Source organism: Ranitomeya imitator, chromosome 8 (genome assembly GCF_032444005.1).
Source record: "Ranitomeya imitator isolate aRanImi1 chromosome 8, aRanImi1.pri, whole genome shotgun sequence".
NCBI classification, from domain to species: Eukaryota; Metazoa; Chordata; class Amphibia; order Anura; family Dendrobatidae; genus Ranitomeya; species Ranitomeya imitator.
In genome coordinates, this window is record NC_091289.1 from 141,447,623 (window position 1) to 141,472,590 (window position 24,968).

Below are 24,968 nucleotides of genomic sequence, written 5' to 3' on the forward strand. Positions count from 1 at the left end.
GTAGGAATCCTTAGCTGACAGCCAGTTACATTTGTTTTGTTTCAAGAAAGCTTGAGTAGATATAGCCTAAGGAAAAGATGTCTGAAAACTATCCTACACCCATTAGCAATGACTGTTATGTTTCATCTTTTTCCAAGATGGCAAGATTACCATGAGAAATTCTAATTTTGTGAAATCTATTACTATACTGCAATGCAAGGTGTTGGAGTATTAGATCATTTAATCAGGAGACTAAAACTTTTTTTTTTTCTTGCAACTAATAAGACAATCTTGGCTGCTCTATTGAGCACCCATTTATTGTAGCCCTTATGTCCTAAACCCTGTTGAATTTCTTGAACACCATTCAGAAGGGATTCTTCTGTATTACATGTGGCTGGCGTGAGCTCTCCTACTAATATAGCCATTATTGTTTGGGATGACTATTTGCACACAGTATATTGCCTGCAGTGAGCTCTGAGTAGAGGTTGAGTTGGGTGTATTAACAGTATCTGTATGTCTTGGATCCAAGAAATTCAATAGTGCTATATTGATGGACTAATGTAAAAAGGAAGGTCTTTCCAGGGGTTTGTAGGAATAAGAATGTTCGAGCCACCTGAGGTATTTAGTCAGGGATGACCGATGCTGCTTAAAGGGGTACACTGGGGTGATATAGCAGCAGGAATGGTATGGCATCCCACAAGAGAAGCTGGATCCCCAGGGCTCCCTGTGTAGTAAGAAACAGAACACAAGGCTGCAGTCTCTTTACTGGTATAAGGCAGCCACAGTCCAGGGTACTGGATCATAGGTACTGGTATGGTCTGGCCAGCTTGGAAGCAATTTAGGCATTCCCCTAGCCAGGTGTGGTTGAAAGCCTTCCTATCAGCGCTGTTGTAGTCCCTTGCTGCCTTAGGCCTCACACACAAGGTCCTCATGTTCTGTCACCCTTGTGGTAGGACACTACCTGTTTGAGTAACTCGAGCCCTTTTCACAGGGTCTCAGGATGACTCAGGGCTTTGTTACTGTGCCTTCAGGTGTTAATGGTGGACAGGCGACCTGCAATCTCCATCCACCGGTTTCTGCCATGGGGCATGAAGTTACCTCAACAACCTGTCCTCTGGTTACTGGAATTCTGTGCTTCAGTGTGGAGGAAGCTGTCGCAGCTTCCCTCCAGCTCTTTGCTCTCCTTTGCTTCTTTTCCCTGTCAGTCTCCTACAGATGTCTCTCTTCTAATTCCTTCCAGGAGCTGCAGCACCTCATGTGGCTGCACAGCCCCAGCTTTCCTCTCACTCTCCCTGTCTGCTTCCACTCTCTTCGCTCTCTTCACACAATCGGACTCCTTCCCTGTCACTGACTAACTCCTCACCCAGGCCAGAATATAGAGCGGAACAGCACCAGCAAAAATACCTTAAATCATGCACTCTTCCCTGACCAGCATTCCAGTGGCCCTTCAAACAGTGAGCAAAAAGGGAAACTGCACAAGGAGATATATTTATATTAACAAAAAAAATTTCTTTGAGCGGTTTCCCTTTTTGTTCAATTTATTGATTTATTTTTTCTCTAGGGAAGCTCCCCTGAAATGAGTTCAGAGCTCCCCCTTCTGTCCTGGAGTCAGAACAGTGTTGAATGTGCTGAATGCCTGTCAAAGGTATCCTTCCTCGCTTCCAAGCATGACACCACTCCCCCCATGAAGAAAGCAATGTCACTGTAACAACCAGTTTCCTGGGGTATTACACACCGCTCAAAGTGCTTGGGTACCATTACAGCTAAATTCCCAGTATACTGAACAGTCCTGTATTCACTCCCCTGCACCTCCTGGCTAACAGAACACCATTATATGGAGATCAGTGATTTAAATCTTTAGTTTTCTCTCTGTAGCAGCACTTCATATCAGCAGGCTACACAAGGCTTTAATGCAACTTTACCTGCAGGTTAACCTTACATCTGCATGCAAACTACTTTTTTGGTGTAAGTTCTTTAAATTATTCAACTTTCACTAGAAGAATTGCTCGTATTCACTTTCCTAACTTTGTTTTGTTTGTTTTTTTGTTTTTTTTGAAAGGTAAACTATACTCACCACCATGGTTAAGAAAGTTGCTGTGATTGGTGCTGGTGCCAGCGGTCTACCTGCAATTAAGTGTTGTCTCGATGAAGGTTTGGTGCCTACATGCTTTGAAAGGAGTGATGATATTGGAGGCCTCTGGAGGTTTAAGGTATTTTCACAACTTACCATAAGCTAACCACAACTTTATTACCTGTAATATGCTACTCTGCTAAAGAGATGTCACCCCACAAATGCAAACTGAAGGAAATATAACTGTCTTGCAGGGGACATGGCTCCTATAATATTAGCAGTCTACACTTTAGTGTTGTAATTAGTGTGGAAACTCTTTATCGCATAAACAAATACAGTTGTGACCAAAAGTATTGACACTCCTGCAATTCTGTCAGATAATACTCAGTTTCTTCCTGAAAATGATTGCAAACACAAATTCTTTGGTATTATCTTCATTTAATTTGTCTTAAATGAAAAACACTAAAAATTGTCCTAAAAAACAAATTGGATATTATTCCACACCAAACATAAAAAAGGGGGCGGACAAAAGTATTGGCACTGTTCGAAAAATCATGTGATGCTTCTCTAATTTGTATAATTAACAGCACCTGTAACTTACCTGTGGCACCTAACAGGTGTTGGCAATAACTAAATCACACTTGTAGCCAGTTGACATGGATTAAAGTTGACTCAACCTCTGTCCTGTGTCCTTGTGTGTACCACTGAGCATGGAGAAAAAAAGACCAAAGAACTGTCTGAGGACTTGAGAAACCAAATTGTGAGGAAGCATGAGCATTTTCAAGGCTACAAGTCAATCTCCAAAGACCTGAATGTTCCTGTGTCTACCATGCGCAGTGTCATCAAGAAGTTTAAAGCCCATGGCACTGTGGCTAACCTCCCTAGATGTGGACGGAAAAGAAAAATTGACAAGAGATTTCAACGCAAGATTGTGCGGATGTTGGATAAAGAACCTCGACTAACATCCAAACAAGTTCAAGCTGCCCTGCAGTCCGAGGGTACAACAGTGTCAACCCGTACTATCCGTCGGCGTCTGAATGAAAAGGGACTTTATGGTAGGAGACCCAGGAAGACCCCACTTGTTACCCCGAGAGATAAAGCCAGGCTGGAGTTTGCCAGAACTTACCTGAGAGAGCCTAAAACCTTTTGGAAGAATGTTCTCTGGTCAGATGAGACAAAAGTAGAGCTTTTTGGGCAAAGGCATAGAGTTTACAGGAGAAAAAAGGCATTCAAAGAAAAGAACACGGTCCCTACAGTCAAGCATGGAGGAGGTTCCATGATGTTTTGGGGTTGCTTTGCTTCCCCTGTTACTGGACTGCTTGACCGTGTGCATGGCATTATGAAGTCTGAAGACTACCAACAAATTTTGCAGCATAATGTAGGGCCCAGTGTGAGAAAGCTGGTTCTCCCTCAGGGGTCATGGGTCTTCCAGCAGGACAATGACCCAAAACACACTTCGAAAAGCACTAGAAAAGGGTTTGAGAGAAAGCACTGGAGACTTCTAAGGTGGCCAGCAATGAGTCCAGACCTGAATCCCATAGAACACCTGTGGAGATCTAAAAATGGCAGTTTGGAGAAGGCACCCTTCAAATACCAGGGACCTGGAGCAGTTTGCCAAAGAAGAATGGTCTAAAATTCCAGCAGAACATTGTAAGAAACCCATTGATGGTTACCGGAAGTGGTTGGTCACAGTTATTTTGGCTAAAGGTTGTGCAACCAAGTATTAGGCTGAGGGTGCCAATACTTTTGTGTGGCCCATTTTTGGAGTTTTGTGTGAAATGATCAATGTTTTGCTTCATTCTCTTGTGTTTTTTAATTTAAGACAAATTAAATGAAGATGATTGCAATAACGTTCTTTGGTATTATTATTTTCAGGAAGAATTGCAGGGGTGTCAATACTTTTGGCCACAACTGTAAGGTCTTTGGTATACCGTTGCTGTGACCAAGAGCTTTGTTTACCATTGCACCTTCCTCAATTTGTGTATACGTTGCAGTTTCCTGACAAGACAGCCCACTGGACTCCTCCCTTCCCCCCCCCCCCCCCCCACAAGAACCAGGGGTATCAATTAATACAGCTTTACTGAGACTTTTCCCACAAATGTACATGCAATTGATCAGCTCTAATATCCTGCCTGCAAATCTGATATAACGTTGAAAGCTACAACTTCCCTCTTAAAAGGGTTGTCCATAAACAACAAATCATTTAATAGATCTTAAAATAAAAATAAGATCCACAATTGGAATTTTTATTTTTTAAAGTTACTGTCCCCTTATATAAGGGCACATGTACTGTATAATGTATCTGACCATACATGTGGAGCGCCCCCAGACACAGGGCCACGGGTTACTCGGTACCGGTCCTCTGTCTCAGTTCTAGGGTTGTCACGGTGGCTGGACCCGGTCCGTGACCCTGCTAAGGGGTGTCCAATGAAAGGGGTGATGAAAGTCAGCTAAGGTTTCGTGACACCACCTGTGGTATTCAGTCGGGGTGACCGACGCTGCTTGGGGTCCACTGGGGTAATGTGATGGCAGCTAGATAGTATACCTTCCCACAGGTGAAGTATATCCCCAGGGCTTCCCAGTAGTGTAGGTGGTGATGATGTAAGGTGTGGATAATAACGAAGACACAGGGTTGCAGTCTCTTTACCTTTTACTGAAGACTTCGGGATCCTCAATCCAGAGCACTGCTAACTGGGCTGTCTGAGACTGGCCAGTCCGAAGGCACATCCAGAGTTCCCTTTGCAGGTGGAAATCAGTGCCTACCAACTAGCGCCTGTGTTGTAGTTCTTCCCTGCTGAGCATTCGGGATAGTCCTCACAACTTTCGTGTCTCTCTCTTAACTGTCCTGTGGTATTTGAAGTAATGCTTGGAGTCAGTTACTTCCTCAGTGTTCCGGCTACGCGCCTCAGTAGGATGTTGCCGTTCTTGGGGCACGACTCCTACTGGCTCTCCTTTGTGCTTTGATCTCGTTTCTCACCTCTACACAATATCCTTCTCTTCCTGTCCTTTCTTAGGATGCCGCCGCAAGGTAGTGCAGGCGCGGCTCCTCTGCGTTCTGTCCTTCTGCTAGGTACCTGCCAGGAACCCACCCCTGACAGGTCCTCCCTGGAGCTCTCCCAGGCTGCGTTCTGACTAACTTCCTATCCAACCCTCAGTTTTACCAGTATGAGGAGTGGCCTAATACATAGTGCCTTTTGCTCCCCCTGGTGGCCGGAGTGTGAAGTGTGACTGTGATACCTGGTCAGGTGAACTCCTTTAGTGTAATTAGATATAACATCACTCCCCTTAGTGGCAGAGCGACATTACTGCAACGACCAGGACTCTGGGGCGCTGCACTTGAACATCAAAAAACTGATTTTTCTCAGTCCCCCATGACAGCACCACCAGAGAGGGGGGATCCGCCCTTCAGGGACAGGAAACCTACAGGATAAAAAGGTGGTATCTCTCCCCTGCATCAGTTTGGCTTCCTGTCCCTGACGGGGAACCTACTAGGATCAGTACCTCTATATATCCTAGGAGTCCAGAGCTGGCCAGTCCGAATTCTGACAGCGGGGATGCCCCTGCCAAGGCTGGTGCAGTGTCCGAAGCCACCACTGCTAGGACCGATGGGTCTGGAGCATGAGCGGGGGGAAGCGCAGCTGCCACTCCGGATAGGAGTTGGGGGGGCTTCAGGGACCTGGCACGCACAAGAAGTGCCTGGACCTCCAAGATGGACGCCGCACCGGAAATGGTAAAACAACTTCCGGTTTGTGGCGGGCGCAGTGAGTGCATGAGGTGCACCAAGATGGCGCTGCCCCAGAACCACAATGCTTCATTTCCAGGTCCCTGACAGCGCGCGCATTCGCAGAAGAAAGAGGGAAAAAAAAGCGCTTCCTCAGCAATGCAGCCACAGGGGAGGGGCAGGTAATAGGCGCCAGGCTTTAAAAAAAAAAAAAAAAAAAAAAAAAGTGGGTAAGGGAGCTCCTTGCTGCATGCCATCCCAAGGGAGTACCATGGAAGACAGCAATTAGCAGCTCCAGCCACCACAGCAGCGCCAGCAACCGAAACCGGATGTGCAGAAGAAGCATACTTCTGCTGGCACCTGGAGTTCTCGGTCTGGTAGCCATTCCACGCAGCACAGCAAGAACTCCAGTGTGGTGAACCAGCTATCGTCTATGGATCTCACACTACAGGATCCTACCCCTCCTCCAGAACCAGTACCTGTGTCTGCATCAGATTGGTGAGTGATCTTCGTGAAAGTTCACTATTGTAATTGGCGTTCCTTCTTCTGTTTATCTTAGGCAAGGAAAAGAACGGGGAAAAACAAAACACAGAACCTGCCCCTTGTGTGAAAAAGCTTTACCGCAATCCTGGGATAAGAAGTTGCGTGACTCCTGTATAGGACGAATCCTCTGTGGAGACCCCAAACTTCGCCTCTGAGTTACAATCTGTAATTAAGTCAGAGGTAGAAACTGCGTTTAGTTCCCTTAAAGGTGAAAAGAGAATTATTAGGAAAAAACCTGTTGCTTACCCTCACTCTGACTCTTCCAGCTCTGAGAGTAGAGACTCAGATAAACAGGACTCCTCCTTCTCCTTTTTGGCTAATGAGTTGAGGTCGTCATTGCTTTCCCTTAGATGAAGTTGACGCACTTGTAAAGGCAGTAAGGTCGACTATGGGGGTATTGGACCCTCGTCCTGACAAAACGGTCCAGGATATTATGTTTGGAGGACTATGCCCAAAAAAGTGTATAGGTTTTAACCCCTTAATGAAAACCTACAAGCGTTAATTAAAAAGGAGTGGGGGGAAAACCAGAGAACTCATCGGTCCCCTCTATAAGAAGAAAATATCCCTTTGAAGAGGAGGCTTCTACTTCATGGGATAAAGCCCTCAAACTCGATGTTGCGGTAGTTAAGGCCTTAAAAAAAAAATTTGCACTACCCTTTGAGGATATGGTAACTCTGAAATCCTCTTGATAAAAGAGCAGATACTTTCCTTAGAGGGGCATGGGAGTCAGCAGTGGGATGTTTAAAACCAGCCATAGCAGCTGCTTGCACGTCACGATCCCTAATGATTTGGGTTGACCGCTTAGAAAAACAGCTGAGGGATGGGGTGCCTAGAAACAAAGTATTACAATCTATCCCTATGATAAGAGGAGCAGCGGCGTTTTTGGCAGATTCACCTGCTGACTCAAACTAGCATCTAAATCTGCAGCAATTTTGAATGCGGCATGGAGAACATTATGGCTGGCCAGGTGATCTACAAACTAAGCAAAAACTTTGTTCAATCCCACGTGAGGGCAAGTTTCTTTTTGGAGAGGCTCTGGATGATATCCTGCAGAAAGCAGATGACAAGAAAAAAGGGTTGCCCAACCTGGGTCCAACATTCACTAAACGGCCCTTTCGGAATAGGAGCTTTTTTTAGGAAAAGGCCACCAAGGGAGCAAAACAGATGGGGGGAAAAAGAGACAAGGGGTTTCTTTTCGGCAATTCCTCATGGGATAGAACACTTCCCCCAGGGTGGGAGGGAGATTGTCTCAGTTTCCCCCCAGCCTGGGAGAAAACCAGCCCTTGGATACTAAACTTAATAAGAGTGGTGCTTCGAATACTTTCTATCCCTAACCACCCCCCCCCCCAAAAAAAAATTGTGGTAAAACCGCTGAGGTCCTCTCCCCAACAAGAAGCTCTAGAAGGGAGTTAAATACTTATGTAAGGAACCAGAGATTCAAAATGGAGTCAAGGTCAACAATAAAAAAACTTGTTTCCAAACTGTTTTATGATACGCGTTGCTGAGATCCAGTACTATCACGTCCCCATCCACAAGAACTCTCAAATTCCTCAGACTGGCAGTCATGAAAGGAGAGATAAGGGAATACCAAAACAGAGCTCTTCCCTTTGGCATATCAATTGCACCCTGCATTTTCACCAAACTGATAGCGGAGATGATGGCCCATCTGAGAGAGACCTCTTGATTGTTCCATCTTTGGACGACTTTCTGATTGTGAGCAACTGTCAACAATGCAACAGTGCTAGATACTCTAAAAAATTTAGGCTGGCTTGTAAACCTTCAAAAATCAAAACTAGAACCAACCAGGGTTGAGGAATTTTTGGGTCTCAACTTGGACTCTATTTCTCAAGAATGTCCCCTCCCAGTCCAGAAAAGATAATCTAGTGTCCAGAATCTCGCTCAAACCCTTCCATGACTCTGAGAAAGGTGATGTCATTACTGGGGTCCCTCTCTGCTTGCCTTCCAGCAGTTCAGTGGGCACAACTCCACACAAGACATCTCCAGTGGGACATTCTGAGAAACCAGATTGTGCTAAGGGGACGTTTAAAAGGTCACATGACTCTAAATTTAGCTACTATTCATTCCCTAGCTTGGTGGATGAATCCCAACAACCTATCAAAAGGGATCCCCTGGATGATAGAGGTATCTCGAATAGTTACCACAGACGCAAGTCTCACAGGGTGGGGAGCTCATCTAGACAACAGGGTCACTCGGGGGTTATGGACAAGTCAGGAACTCGGGGCTTCCTCAAACCAAAAAACTGTGGGCAGTTAGTCATGCATTACTGGTTTTCGTAGACAAATTACAAGGGCATCATGTCTGAGTATTTTCGGACAACAGAGTAGTGGTAGCCTACCTAAACCACCAGGGAGGGACCAGGTCTCAAACACTAATGAAAACACCTCTGAAATTTTCAGCCTAGTACAGAACAACTTCCTATCCCTTTCGGCCCTACATATAAAAGGAGTAGAGAACCAGAAAGCGGACTTCCTGAGCCGTACCCAATTAAAACAAGGAGAATGGTCTCTAAATCAGGACCTCTTCGACAAAATTACAGATCTGTGGGGAATCCCTGTAATAGACCTCTTTGCTAACATGCTCAACAGGGGGAACCCTTAGGCTGTAGATGCATTCATGATTCCTTGGACTCAGAGCCTTGCGTATGCATTTCCTCCTACTATCCTCATCCCAGCAGTTCTGCAAAAAGTCAGGCAGGACAGGTCCAGGCTCATCCTAATAGCCCCCTTCTGGCTCAAAAAGGCCTGGTTCTCCTGGCTGAGGATGCTGTCGGTCACTGATCCCTGGGTTCTTCCGGACCTCCTGTCTCAGGGACCAGTGTTCCACCCTCAGATAATCTCCACCTAACGGCGTGGAATTTGAGAGGGCACTATTGAAGGAAAGAGGTTTTTTTTCTGACAAGTTAGTTTCTACACTAATGAAAAGTAGAAAGCCTGTGACCACAAAAATCTATGGTAAAAGCTGGAAAAATTTTTAATCCACCTCCCGGGGTAAGACTGCAAGATGGGGTCCCAGTTGCTGAAATATTAGAATTTCTACCTAAGGGGTTTAGATATAGGCCTTTCAGCAAGTACTTTAAATGTACAGATAGCAGCCCTAGGGGCATTGTACTGTGAAAACATAGCAGTCAACCCTTGGGTAATATGGTTTATCAGAGCAGCCGCAAGGTCTAGACCAGTAACTATACATAGATTAGCAGCCTGGGACTTGAACTTGATAGAATCTTAAGGGGTATTGATTCTATAATTTAAAACTGCCCTCCTGATAGCCCTAACATCGGCCCTCAGAATAAGTGACCTCCAAGCCCTGTCTGCAAACTCTCCGTTTAAACAAATCCTGGATAAGTTTGTGCTGAAAACAGACCCTGCCTATCTTCCAAAAGTAGCGTCTACATTCCATAGGTCTCAGGAAATAATCCTTCCTTCTGTCCAGACCCAAGAAATAAGAAAGAAAAATTCCACACATGAGATGTGAGAAGGTGTCTAGTTCAGTATATAAAGTCCACCCAGCAGCATAGGAAGGAAGGGTCTCTTTTTATCTGCTTCCAGGGACCCAGGAGAGTTCCTCTAAAGGCACTATAGCACGTTGGATAAGACGCGATGGCCTTGGCGTACTCATCCACAGGGAATGCTGTTCCAGAAGGTCTGAAGGCCCACTCTACAAGGGCTATGGCGAACTCCTGGGCCGACAGGTCGGAAGTACTATTAGATCAAATCTGTAAGGCGGCCACCTGGTCATCACCTTCAACCTTCTTTAGACACTATCGCTTAGACCTAGCCAGGCTGTGGTCCCTCCCTAAGCAATGATCTCTGCAATTCTCTCTGCTGTCATGGGGGACTGAGAAGCATAGTTACTCACCGATAACGGTACTTCTCAGAGCCCATGACAGCACCTGCTTATTCTCCCCCCCCCCCCCCCCCCCATCACGTGTGCGTTGAGCATATTCTCTTGTATGAAATGTGTTTTTTCTAAATAGACACGGTGTTCACTTGTTAAGCAATATGATAAAATTGTATTCATTTTTTTTTTTTTTTTTTGTGACTTACCTGGAGGTCCTCCGATGCTCTGTAAACAAAACTGATGCAGGGGAGAGGTATCGCCCTCTTATCCTGTAGGTTTCCTGTCCCTGAAGGGCGGACCCCCCTCTCTCCGGTGGTGCTGTCATGGGCTCTGAGAAATGCCATTATCGGTAAGTAACTATGCTTTTCGCATCCAAGCACAAATCAGGTCTGAGCAGGTGCTTACCTAGAGTAACCAACTCGTATACAATAAAACCAAAAGGTTTGCATGCTATAGCGCTACATGAAATATGATAACTGAATTGCATTACTGCACTAGAAATATGAAACATTGAGAATGCTTGGTGCATAAATTGGCCAATTCATGTGTACCTGGCAGCCACATTAAGGTGATCCTCATTGCCAGGACCTAATGTCAAGTCTCACTTAGACAGTCTACATCTCTCTGGGAACCTAATATTAATCCTCTCAATGGAACCCCTAATAGGAATCCATATCTCAATCGAGGGGTAGAATCCTGCTGCAGTTAAAAGCTTGTGGCACCCCTAGCTTTTAAGGGTATGTGCACACGTTGTGGATTTTTCCACACGGATTCTGCAGGTAAAATGACCTGTGGGTTTTCTGCAGACTTTGTGCGAATTTCACCTGGGTTTTTATACATGTGGATTCTGCACAAAGAATTGACATGCTGCAGAAAATAAACCGCTGCATTTCTGCAGCATGGGCACAGCAGATTTGGTTTTCCATAGGTTTACATGGTACTGTACACCGCATGGAAAACTACTGCGGATCCGCAGAGCCAGATCCACAGCCAAATCCGCAACGTGTGCACATACCCTTAAAAGGAACTTGTTACCTGAATTTGGCGGGACCGGTTTTCGGTCATATGGGCGGAGTTTTCAGGTGTTGGATTCGCTCTTTCCTTACCCGCTGACTGCATGCTGGCCGCAATATTGGATTGAAGTTCATGCTCTGTCCTCCGTAGTACACGCCTGCGCAAGGCAATCGTGCCTTGCGCAGGCGTGTACTACGGAGGACAGAGAATGAACTTCAATCCAATATTGCAGCCAGCGGGTAAGGAGAAGGTGAATCAAACACCTGAAAATTCTGCCCATATGACCAAAAAACGGTCCCGCCAAATTCAGGAGACAGGTTCCCTTTAATTGTTCCTGCTTTCCAGTGCATTACATGATGAAATGAATAGTCATTCAAACTGCAACTTGTCCCACAAAAATAAAACCCTCATATGGCTATGGGACAGAAAAATAAAGTAATTGCTCTTGGAATAGGGGAAGAAAAACAAAAGCACAGAATCGCATGGTCATGAACGGATTAAACACTTCATGGCTCTTGTAATGTTTCCTTGCATGCTGTCTATCTAAAGTCTGTCATTTTGCTAGGTTGGTCATGACTTGATCTACATATTTGAAAAGCACGACTTTTGTCATTGCAGACAGATCCTGAACAAACCCGAGCCAGCATCTACCAATCTGTTATTATCAATACATCAAAGGAAATGATGTGCTATAGCGACTACCCAATACCAGAAGACTATCCCAACTACATGCATAACTCGAAAGTGCTGGAATATTTCTATCAGTACATGAATCACTTTCAACTTCAAAGATATATCAAGTTCAAGGTAATGATCAGTATCAGACCAATTTAAAAAAAAATAAATAAAAGAATTGGAGAAATTCTAAACCTCATACACATGACGGGGAGGCTGTATAATGTAATCTTGAGTCATGTACCCCAGTCATTACCATAATCGCCAGATGAGCAGCTATCCTCCTCTAGAATTGAGTCTACTGGGGGATGGTTCTGGAAATGCCATCTGTCAGACCCCAATTGTCCCCACCAAAAATGTTAATATTTCTTTTTAATTTATATTATTCCATGCAAACCATCTAAGCAGTAATGTTTCTCAAATGGTTATTTACAGGAATACCTTTAACCCCTTAATCCCATTGGATGTACTATCCCATCAAGGTGACCTGGGACTTAATTCCCAGTGACGGGATAGTACATCCAGCGCGATCAGCTGCGCTTACGGGGGGATCGTGGCCAGGTGTCAGCTGACTATCGCAGCTGACATCCGGCACTGTACCAGGAGTAGTCACGGACCGCCCCCGGCACATTAACTCCCGGCACACTGCAATCAAACATGATCGCAGTGTTCCGGCAGTATAAGGAAGCATCACGCAGGGAGGGGGCTCCCTGCGGGCTTCCCTGAGACCCTCGGAGCAACGCGATGTGATGGCATTGCTCTGAGGGTCTCCTACCTTCCTCTCCCTGTGGGCCCCAGATCCAAAATGGCCACGGGACTGCATCCGGGTCCTGCAGGGAGGTTGCTTACCAGCACCTGCTCAGAGCAGGAGCCGGGAAGCCTCCCTGCTGTGCATGTCAGACCACTTACCTGAGGGTACCGTCACACAGTGGCACTTTGATCGCTACGATGGCACGATCCGTGACACTCCAGCATCGTAAAAATATTGCTCCAGCGTCGTAGACTGCTGTCACACTTTACAATGTACGACGCTGGAGCGATAATTTCATGACGTATGTGCGATGTAGAAGCCCTTGGTTACTATGCGCACATCGTATACAATATCGTGCACACCTTTGTTACACCATGCGATCATGCCGCCACAGCGGGACACTAGACGACGAAAGAAAGTTTCAAACGATCTGCTACGACGTACGATTCTCAGCGGGGTCCCTGATCGCAGGAGCGTGTCAGACACAGCGAGATCGCTGGAACGTCACGGACATATCGCTCGAACGTCACAAATCGTGCCATCGTAGCGATCAAAATGCCACTGTGTGATGGTACCCTGACACAGTTCACAGCAAAGTGTCAGATCAGAGATCTCTAACTTTACTGTGTCAACCCCCCCCCCCCCCCCCAGGGCAAAGTAAAAAACAAAAAGGCAAACAACGCTTTATTATCATACCGCCAAACAAAAAGCGGAATAGCACGCAATCAAAAAGACGAATATAAATAACCATGGTACCGCTGAAAATGTCATCTTGTCCCGCAAAAAATGAGCTGCCATACAGCATCAGCGAAAAAAAAAAGTTATAGTCCTCAGAATAAAGCAAAAATAATTTTTCTATAAAATAGCTTTTATCGTATAAAAGCGCCAAAACATAAAGATATAAATGAGGTATCGTGTAATCGTACTGACCCGAATAATAAAACTGCTTTATCCGTTTTACCAAATTGGGAACGGTATAAACGCAGAATAAAAAGAGATCAAAAAATGTCACGTGCCAGAAAATGTTACCAATAAAAACGTCAACTTGTCCCGCAAAAACAAGACCTCACATGACTCTGTGGACCAAAATATGGAAATTATAGCTCTCAAAATGTGGTAATGCCAATTTTTTTGCAATAGTGTCTTAGTGTGTGACGGCTGCCAATCCTAAAAATCCGCTAAAAAAAACCCCACTATAAAAGTAAATCAAACCCCCCCCCCCCCTTAGTTAGGGAAAAATAAAAAAAATTATTTCCATTTTCGGGTTAGGGCTTGGATTACATTTACAGTTGGGATTAGGGTTAGGGGTGTGTTTGGATTAGGGTTTCAGTTATAATTGTGGGGTTACCACTGTTTAGGCACATCAGGGGCTCTCCAAACGCAACATGGCGTCCGATCTCAATTCCAGCCAATTCTGCGTTGAAAAAGTAAAACGGCGCTCCTTCCCTTCAGAGCTCTCCCGCGCGCCCAAACAGGGTCTACCCCAACATATGGGGTATCGTCGTACTCAGGACAAATTGGACAATTTTTGGGGTGCAATTTCTCTTGTTACCCTTGGGGAAATAAACTTGGGGGGCTAAAAAAAACTTTTTGTGGAGAAATTTTTTATTTTTTTTATTTTTACGGCTCTGCATCATAAACTGTAATGAAACACTTGGGGGTTCAAAGCTCACAATACATCTAGAGAAGATCCTTAGGGGGTCTATTTTCCAAAATGGTGTCACTTGTGGGGGTTTCAATGTTTAGGCACATCAGGGGCTCTCCAAATGCAACATGAGGTCCCATCTTAATTCCAGTCAATTTTGCATTGAAAAGTCAAATGGCGCTCCTTCCCTTCCGAGCTCTGCCATGCGCCCAAACAGTGGCTTACCCCCACATATGGGGTGTCGACATACTCAAGACAAATTGCACAACAACTTTTGGGGTACAATCTCTTCTAGTACCCTTGGGAAAATAAAACAAATTGGAGCTGAATTAAAATCTTTGGGGGGGGGGGGGGGAGGAGGAGAGTGTTCATAATTTTTCTTTTTTTTTTTTTCATTTTTGAACATTCCAAAAATTCCTGAGACACCTGAAGGGTTAAACTTCTTGAATGGCTTTGAGTGCCTTGAGGGGTGCTGTTTCTAGAGTGGTGTCACACTTGGGTATTTTCTATCATATAGACCCCTCAACATGACTTCAAATTTGATGTGGTCCCAAAAAAAATAAAAATAAATGGTGTTGTAAAAATGAGAAATTGCTGGTCAACTTTTAACCCTTATAACTCCCTAACAAAAAAAATGGTTCCAAAATTGTGCTGATAAGACGTGGGAAATGTTACTAAGTATTTCGTGACATGTCTGTGATTTTAAGGGCATAAAAATTAAAAGCTGGAAAATTGCAAAAATTTTCACCAAATTTGTTTTTTTTCACAAATAAACGCAGGTAACATCAAAGAAATTACCACTATCATGAAGTACAATATGTCATGAGAAAACAATGTCAGCATCACAGGATCTGTTGAAGTGTTCCAGAGTTATAACCTCTAAAGGGACAGTGGTCAGAATTGTAAAAACTGTCCTGGTCATTAACGTGCAAATCACCCTCAGGGTTTAAGGGGTTAATTTCTGAAAAGTCAAGCTAATTTTATTTTTCGCTCTCTGGATTGTAATTATTTACACAAACTACCAGCTTTTTGTTCTTTGAAAAATCAGTTTCCATGCAGATAAGTGACAATATATAATTATATCACAGATATAAATACATGAGCAGTCTACTCTATAGATTAGCATTTTATGGTTTTTGCTATCAGTTCACCCATCTGAGATGGTCTCTGCCATGTGGGACTGCATTTCCCTGTAATCTGAGAAAACTGGGCCTGGCTTTCATAGAACAGTCATCCAAATAAAAGGGAGGTACTAACTCAACCTATACATTTAATCAAACATACACATTGGACAAACATTTAAGGCCGTGTGCACATGGTCAATATAACCCAAAACCAGGAGTGGGACAATCGGAGGAAAAGTATAAGGCCACATTCACACGCTCAGTATTTGGTCAGTATTTTTCATTAGTATTTGTTAGCTAAAACCAGGAGTGGAACAGCGGAAAAGTATAATAAACATATCATCACTTCGGCATTTATCACTCACTCCTGGTCTTGGCTTACCAACACTGCAGTAAAATACTGTGTGTGAATGTGGCCTAATAGAAACACCTCACCATTTCTGTATTCCTGCTTTTGACTTGCAAATACTGATGTAAAATACTGAATGTGTGCACATGGAATAATTGCCTATCTTGCTTCATCCAACTATACCAGGGGTCTCAAACTGCATTCCTTGAGGGCCGCAAACCATACGTGTTTTCAAGATTTCCTTAGCATTGCACAAGGTGCAGTAATCATTGTGTGTAGGTGATAATTAAGGCTACGTTCACATTTGCGGTGCGTCGGGCGCAACGGCGGCGACGCATGCGCCCCTATATTTAACATGGGGGGCGCATGGACATGCGTTGTGTTGCGTCTTGTGACACATGCGTTTTTTGGGCGCAAGCGTCAGGGCGCAGAGGACACTGCTTGTTGCATTTTTTTTGCGCTATAAAAATGAACGCATGCGTCACAAAACGCAGCTTGTTGCGTCCCTGATGCAGCATACAACAATGCAAATGTGAACGTAGCCTTAATCACCTGTAGAGTACAAGTAAATCCTGAAAACATGACCTGTTTTCTTCCCTTGAGGAATGCAGTTTGAGACCTCTGAACTATACTGTCGCTCCTAAAGCGTATCCGTTTTAATTTTTTTAAATAAAATGCAGCTCCTTTCTCCTCCTAAACTGATCATTCACTCCCAATTCGCATGTAAAATCGGTCTTCAATTTTAGACTTTTGGAATTGCTGAACTGACACTTAATGCTCCAAGTTCTATGGCTGTCAATACTTTTGTAGATGGACATCCGAATGTCCCTTCTCTGCTTCTAGCTCCCCCTCCGCATTTGTGAAAAAATTAGTTGCTCATCTTAGGCTGCCATCACACTATCAGTATGTGGTCAGTATTTTACATCAGTATTTGTAGCCAAAACCAGGAGTGGAACAATTAGAGGAAAAGTATAATAGAAACATATGCACCACTTCTGCATTTATCACCCACTCCTGGTTTTGGCTTACAAATACTGATATAAAATACTGACGAAATACTGATAGTGTGACGGCAGCCTTAAAGGGAACCTGTCATCTGAATTTGGCGGGACTGGTTTTGGGTCATATGGGCGGGGTTTTGGGGTGTTTGATTCACCCTTTTCTTACCCGCTGGCTGCATGCTGGCTGCAATATTGGATTGAAGTTCATTCTCTGTCCTCCATAGTACACGCCTGCGCAAGGCAAGATTGCTTTGCGCAGGCGTGTACTATGGAGGACAGAGAATGAACTTCAATCCAAAATTGCAGTCAGCGGGTAAGGAAAGGGTGAATCAAACACCCAAAAACTCCGCCCATATGACCCAAAACCAGTCCCGCCAAATTCAGGTGACAGAGTCCCTTTAATGTGTACTATTGACTTATGAAATTCAAACTAAACTTTCTTTAGTCCTTGCATTCTTCAAACAATAATGCCTTATGCATGCTTTTATTTTTAAGCCTTTTGATTCTGCAGACATGGGGAAACTCTGCCTTGTAAAAAAAATTTTTTTATTTTTTATGGTCAAAAAATTCATTGTCTAGTAGCCTTGTAATGGAAGTTTCACTGTAACCGTAGCTTTAAAAAAAAAAAAAAACACTTAAAGCACACTCGTGTAGACTACAAAACCATTTTTAAACTGAATTTTTGGTCGCAATAAACTGAAAAGTGGCACTTTAGGTTTAACCATTAAACGTGTGAGAGCATGGACCCCACTGATCTCTAGAAACTGACTACAGGTTCAATCTTCATTTTGTGATAATATATTTCTATGTAGATTATAGCCAAAGGCCATTAAAAAAGTTTACCTGATATATTTCTCTTACAAGACCACCGTCTGCAGCGTTAAGAAGCGTTCAGATTTTGCCACCACTGGTCAGTGGGACGTCACCACAGAACATGAAGGAAAACAGGAGACCCAGGTGTTTGATGCTATACTCGTGTGCATCGGTCATCACAGCTCTCCAAATCTACCACTTCGTTCCTTTCCAGGTAATGCCGAAGAATCAACCAAAAATGTTGCTACGTGAGTTAGTGGACATCCATTGCAGACAGTTGAGTAATGCTTATAGGGTGGCAGAAGGCCAAATGTCGGCTCTGAACAATGCTTTTAGTAAGTTGTCATACTGTGTCTTATTCTCAGCTATCATAATTGGGACTTAACTGAAAGCTTGTTCAGATGGCGGTTTTACATATGAGCCCTATTTGTTTTTTCACAGATACAACTCGTACCCATTAATCTATAGTCGTTCACTGTCTGCACGATCATGGGGACACTATTGATTTTGAGACAGATCGAAGGGCTGAGACAGACTTCCGTATAACTCGTGCAATGATCGCCTGGCACTTCTCCTGAGCAAGACGGCGTGATGGATTACTATGCAGCGGTGAAGCTCAGGTCAGGAGAGCCGACAGCGAGTAGGAGGTTTACAATGCGATTCTCGCACGAGAAATACAGCACTCTGTCTCTGCCCGAACTCCAGTGCAAGTTTTTCACTCTCAATTTGCATGTTCCCGTGGTGTTTTCATATCCTAAACTGAACAAATTCTGATAATCTGAAACACTGTTTATACCCAAAGCACTGTCTGAATGCACAATAATGTTCCTTGTAGCAGTAATTGTGGGTCTTTTTATTGCGTAAAGGAAACATGGTATACAATAAATGCAGAGCCCAACGTCAGATTACCTCTGTAATCAACCCTTTAACCCCTTTCTGACCTCGGACGGGATAGTACATCCGAGGTCAGATCCCCCGCTTTGATGCAGGGCTCCGGCGGTGAGCCCGCATCAAAGCTGGGACATGTCACCTGTTTAAATCAGATGACATGTGCCCGCAATAGCGGCGGGTGAAATCGTGATTCACCAGCGGCATTTAACTGGTGCTTCCGGCCGGAAGTGAGCACATCGCTGACCCCATCACATGATCGGGGGTCAGCGATGCATCAGAATGGTAACCATAGAGGTCCTTGAGACCTCTATGATTACTGATGCCGGCCTGCTGTGAGCTCCCCCCTTGTGGTCAGCGCTCATTGCAAGCCTGTAATTCGGCTACATAGCAGCGATCTGATGATCTCTCCCCTGTAGCTGAGCCGATCGAGTTGGACAGCTTCTAGCCTCCCATGGAGGCTATTGAAGCATGGCAAAAGTAAAAAATAAATAAGTTTAAATCACCCCTCCCACCTCGCCCCATTCAAAATAAATCAATAAAAAAAAAATCAAACCTACACATTTGGCATCGCTGTGAGAATCGCCCAATCAATAAAAAAAATTAACCTGATCACTAAATGGCGTAGCGAAAAATTTGAAAAGCCAGAATTACGTTTTTTGGTCGCAGCGACATTGAATTTAAATGCAATAACGGGTGATCAAAAACATATCTGCACCAAAATGGTATCATTAAAAACACCAGCTTGGCACGCAAAGTATAAGCCCTCACTTGACCCCAGATCATGAAAAATGGAGATGCTACGGGTATCGGAAAATTGCTCAAAAAAAAAAAATTGCGCCAAGTTTTGGAATTTTTTTTTTTCACCACTTAGATAAAAGAGAACCTAGACATGTTTGGTGTCCATGAACTCATAATGACCTGAAGAATCCATAATGGCAGGTCAGTTTTAGCATTTAGTGAACCTAGCAAAAAAGCCAAACAAACAAGTGTGGGACTGCACTTTCTTGCAATTTCACCGCACTTGGAATTTTTTTTTTTTTCTAGTACACGACATCCTAAAATCAATGTCGTTCAAAAGTACAACTCGTTTCACAAAAAATAAGCCCTCACATGGCCATATTGATGGAAAAATAAGTTATGGCTCTGGGAAGGAGGGGAGCGAAAAACAAACACGGAAAAAACGAAAAATCCCGAGGTCATGAAGGGGTTAAATATTACATAAAATTGATTTATGTAAGCGGAGTACAAAACTATTTTTATATATAATTTTTTTTTTTTCTTTAATACATATACCTAGGCCAAGAAGTATTAGCACAACGGCTCTATAAATACTCGTGCTTTACAAAATGCCTTTATGCAGCAAGATGTGATTTCTTTGGACTGGCATCTCTTCAAATTGTCTTGCTTAATGAAGAATTATTTTTTAATTATATATTTGTATTGGATTTTTGTGTTTTTGTTTTTTTTAAATACTGATATATTTATCTCCTGGAAAGAACATCATGATTTATGGCTGAATCTTAAAATTGATTGAAAGGATAATTTTCAAGTGCTTAAGCTTCAGATAGCATTCCCTCTAGCAAGTAATAATGTTACAACTAGGGGCTATTTTATCTTTAAAGGATTGCCCCAACTCGGCAAGTTAACACCTATCCTAAACAATCAGAAAATGACCTGTGGTGATATACAGTAAACTTTGACATCTGCCATGTATGATATACTGTATAAGACAAGAATGCTGGCGCACTACAATATGCTACCTATATGGTCACAACAAGCAGGGGTGCAGTAAGGTGGCCAAAGGCAATCAATAGGAAGAAAAGAAGCCACAATATAATCTGCACACCACCAATCGGGTATATGAAAAACGAAAGACAGCTTTATTGGTAACAAAAATGGTTAAAAACAGTTAAAAATACACAAAACCACTCCCCCATGAGGCCTGTCCAAGATGATATCTCATCAATAGTATAAGTAACACATGGCGCCTGACACATATACACAGATACAGAAACACGGCTGGGAATGATCAATGCAAATATATACAAATCCTGTTATTCAATCCTAGTAGAGAAATACGGGTCACGGCCACAAGCCTAATAATATAGCCAACACATGGACAAAATACTAGAAATAACCAGGTCTAAGCCCTTAATGAAAGGTGGACCGATCATGTCCACTGCCCATAGTTAGAGCCGCCAAGAAGACCCTGATCAGCATATCACCCCAGCAGCGTGCAGAAGTACCCAATAATCACCTATAATGGGGAGTGTAACCCCGGCAACCAATGCGTGGATCAGGACCAAAGGGTGGGAGAACCCAACGCGTATCGCGGTTACAACGACCGCTTCGTCAGGGGTGATAACTTACCAAGTAAAGCCTGCGTCCTTATATCTTGGATGGAGCGGCCGTAAGTGCGCACCGCTGTGTAACCAGCTCTGAACCGGAAACAAGGAGACCAGAACCGATCGTGGAGGAAGGTCAAAGGATCGGTATGATCGCGCAAAAAGTACACATGATGCAAAAGATATAAGAAAGACAGGCCTGTCTTATATCTTTTGCATCATGTGTACTTTTTGTATTATGGTATATTTGTGCATAATTTCTAATGGGTTTATTTATGATTTACTGGGTCTGGGATATTCAGGTATTTTCCTTTTTTTGTTTTCATCATTCATTCTTTTGATCATTCATTCTTTTGGTATATAATTTTCAGATTATATGCATCTCCTTGTTTCCGGTTCAGAGCTGGTTACACAGCGGTGCGCACTTACGGCCGCTCCATCCAAGATATAAGGACGCAGGCTTTACTTGGTAAGTTATCACCCCTGACGAAGCGGTCGTTGTAACCGCGATACGCGTTGGGTTCTCCCACCCTTTGGTCCTGATCCACGCATTGGTTGCCGGGGTTACACTCCCCATTATAGGTGATTATTGGGTACTTCTGCACGCTGCTGGGGTGATATGCTGATCAGGGTCTTCTTGGCGGCTCTAACTATGGGCAGTGGACATGATCTGTCCACCTTTCATTAAGGGCTTAGACCTTGTTATTTCTAGTATTTTGTCCATGTGTTGGCTATATTATTAGGCTTGTGGCCGTGACCCGTATTTCTCTACTAGGATTGAATAACAGGATTTGTATATATTTGCATTGATCATTCCCAGCCGTGTTTCTGTATCGGTGTATGTGTCAGGCGCCATGTGTTACTTATACTATTGATGAGATATCATCTTGGACAGGCCTCATGGGGGAGTTGTTTTGTGTATTTTTAACTGTTTTTAACCATTTTTGTTACCAATAAAGCTGTCTTTCGTTTTTCATATACCTGATTGGTGGTGTGCAGATTATAGGTGACCAGAAAATTGCCCACAGGAAAATTCCCCACACGGAAAATTCCCCACACGGAAAATTCCCCACATGGAAAATTCCCCACACGGAAAATTTTCAATTGCATCATCACAAAGTTTCAGATCTATGATATTTCAGGTGCAGAGTATATCATACTGAATAGGAAGAAAAGAAACCCCAATATAATCTGGGTTCCCTGAAAAATGCACACAGGAAAATTGCCCACACGGAAAATTCCCCACACGGAAAATTGCCAATTGCATCATCACAAAGTTTCAGATCTATGATATTTCAGGTGCAAGGTGTTCACATGATATGTGAAAAGTGCCCACAGACATGAATACTCACAGGAAAACAGTAGAGTTATAGGTGAGATGCTCTGCAGAACAGAGAATAGCATAGAGCTATAGGCTAAATGCTCTGCAGGACTGGGGGATAGTATGCAGGTATAGGTGAGATGCTCTGCAGGGCAGGTGAATTATATAGAATCTCACCTATAATTCTATATTATTCTCCTGTCCTACAGAGCATCTCACCTATAATTCTATATTGTTCTCCTGATCTGCAGAGCATCTCGCCTATAATTCTATATTCTCCTCATCTGCAGAGCATCTCGCCTATAATTCTATATTCTCCTCATCTGCAGAGCATCTCACCTATACCTGCATACTATCCCTCTGTCCTGCAGAGCATTTAGCCTATAGCTCTATGCTATTCTCTGTTCTGCAGAGCATCTCACCTATAACGCTCTACTGTTTTCCTGTGAGTATTCATGTCTGTGGGCACTTTTCACATATCATGTGAACACCTTGCACCTGAAATATCATAGATCTGAAACTTTGATGATGCAATTGGCAATTTTCCGTGTGGGCAATTTTCCTGTGTGCATTTTTCAGGGAACCCAGATTATATTGTGGCTTCTTTTCTTCCTATTCAGTATGATATACTCTATTAACCCTGTATCTGCAGGTTTATGGTGTCTTCACATGTGACGGGTTCCCTTAAGTGCATTTCTTTCAATTTCATCACATGGAATATTTTTCCTACGTTTTCCCATAACATTGTAATTTTAACACAAATGGTGTAATTCAAAATGTCGCTTCATCCCACAAGGCCTTATATGGCTTTGATACAAAGTTATGGTACTTGAACCCATTTCTGCAAGAGATTTGTTTAACACAATATTACCATTGTCATGTTGGCCAATTTTTAAATTCGCACTTCCTTTTTTTTTTTTTTTTTTTTTGACCTGATCTCACCAGGATTTGAACCCAACTTTCATGTATGCAGTACCAAGTCATGGTAGAAGAATTTCCTTTATTCAGGCTCTGAAATCAGACATTACACTGGTGTGTACAGTACAATTTCCGAGACCAAAGGTCTGCAGAATTTACCTGCCTCTACTGCTGTTTACCTACAAAACAGCAGTGGTAATGTCTCTAACACATGACCACTGCAGCCAGTCGCTGGACTTGGTGGTAATACCAAGGTAGGTGGCACAAGACCAAAGAGGCTGGTGATTGGCTGCAGCATTCAGATGTTGTAGACAGAACATCAGTTGTGAATCTGTAAACAAAGACTGAATAACAGTGCTGGTAAAACTTCCTACACTTGTTTTGGTCTCGGTGCTCAAGCAAAAATCTTAGTAGATATTTCTCAACATTAGGGTAAGTGCACACGTCCGGATTTTTAGCGTTTTTTTATATGCATCCTATCATTTAGAATGCATTCCGGATTTTTTGTTCAGATGGATGCGTTTTTTACCGCAAAAAAAACGCATTCCGCAAAAAAAATGGACATGCTCATTCTTTTTGCGGATTTCTAAGCCAAAATGACTTTCAGGAAAAAAAAAAAAACGCAAAAATTCCGCAAAAAATCCGCAAATAATCCGCGCAAAAACCGCGAATAATCCGCACGGAAAAAAACGCGATTTTCTGCCAGAATTCTCCGGATTTTGTCAGGAAAAAAACCTGACGTGTGCACATACCCTTAAAGTTGCAACTTCAAGAAGGGAAAAGTCCTGAAATTGTGAAAATCAGGTTTTATAGACATGTAATTTATTAACACGAAAACAAAATGTTCAAAACCTCTTGGTTAAGTACCAAGACTATACAATATATAGAAAACCTTGCACATCTCAGCTGTTAATGGGTTGTCTGAGGAATATTCTGCTGCCCACAAGGATTGGGGATAGATATAGATATAGGGAACACTAAAATCCAACATCGTAGAAATCACTGAAATATTCCAGTTGTATATCTTTATTCATTACATAGTGGAATGTGAACACTAAAACGTAAAAATGATCAATGTAAATCACAACTAATATCCCACAGAGGTCTGGAGATGGAATGATGCTCAAAATCAAAATGGAAAATGAAGTTACAGGCTGATCCAACTTCACTGGAAATGCATCAAGACAAGGAAATGATCAGTAGTGTGTGTGTGTGGCCTCCACGTGCCTGTATGACCTTCGTACAATACCTGGGCATGCTCCTGATGAGTCAGCAGATGGTCTCCTGAGGGATCTCCTCCCAGACCTGGACTAAAGCATCCGCCAACTCCTGGATAGTCTGTGGTGCAACGTGACGTTGGTGGATGGTGTGAGACATGATGTCCCAGATGTGCTCAATCAGATTCGGGTCTGGGGAACGGGCGGGCCGGTCCATAGCTTCAAATGCCTTCATCTTGCATGAACTGCTGACACACTCCAGCCACATGAGGTCTGGCATTGTCCTGCATTAGGAGGAACCCAGGGCCAACCGCACCAGCATATGGTCTCACAAGGGGTCTGAGAATCTCATCTCGGTACCTAATGGCAGTCAGGCTACCTCTGGCGAGCACATGGAAATGCCACCCCACACCATTACTGACCCACTGCCAAACCGGTGATGCTGAAGGATGTTGCAGGCAGGTTGCTCTCCATGGCGTCTCCAGACTTACACATGTGCTCAGTATAAACCTGCTTTCATCTGTGGAGAGCACAGGGTGCCAGTTGCGAGTTTGCCAATCCTGGTATTCTGTGGCAAATGCCAAGCATTCTGCACGGTGTAGGGCTGTGAGCACAACCCCCCATCTGTGGACGTCGGGCACTCAGACCATCCTCAGTCAGTTTCTAACCATTTGTGCAGACACATGCGCATTTGTGGCCTGCTGGAGGTCAATTTCCAGGGCTCTGGCAGTG

General features: G+C 43.6%; 1 protein-coding gene across 3 annotated transcripts in view; it reads left to right on the forward strand.

The window, feature by feature from the left end:
- Positions 1 to 24,968, forward strand: part of LOC138648008 (flavin-containing monooxygenase 5-like) — a 33,517-nt gene that overhangs the window by 2,397 nt on the left and 6,152 nt on the right. For 2 of the 3 annotated variants that reach the window (XM_069737461.1, XM_069737463.1), the window contains exons 2-4: positions 2,039 to 2,189; positions 11,805 to 11,993; positions 17,596 to 17,758. In XM_069737461.1, the coding sequence (XP_069593562.1) occupies positions 2,058 to 2,189; positions 11,805 to 11,993; positions 17,596 to 17,758 (484 nt within the window). In that variant the 5' untranslated portion in view covers positions 2,039 to 2,057. Of the gene's footprint in view, positions 1 to 1,539; positions 1,625 to 2,038; positions 2,190 to 11,804; positions 11,994 to 17,595; positions 17,759 to 24,968 lie in introns of those variants that run through there. The other variant, XM_069737462.1, reaches the window with a different exon arrangement.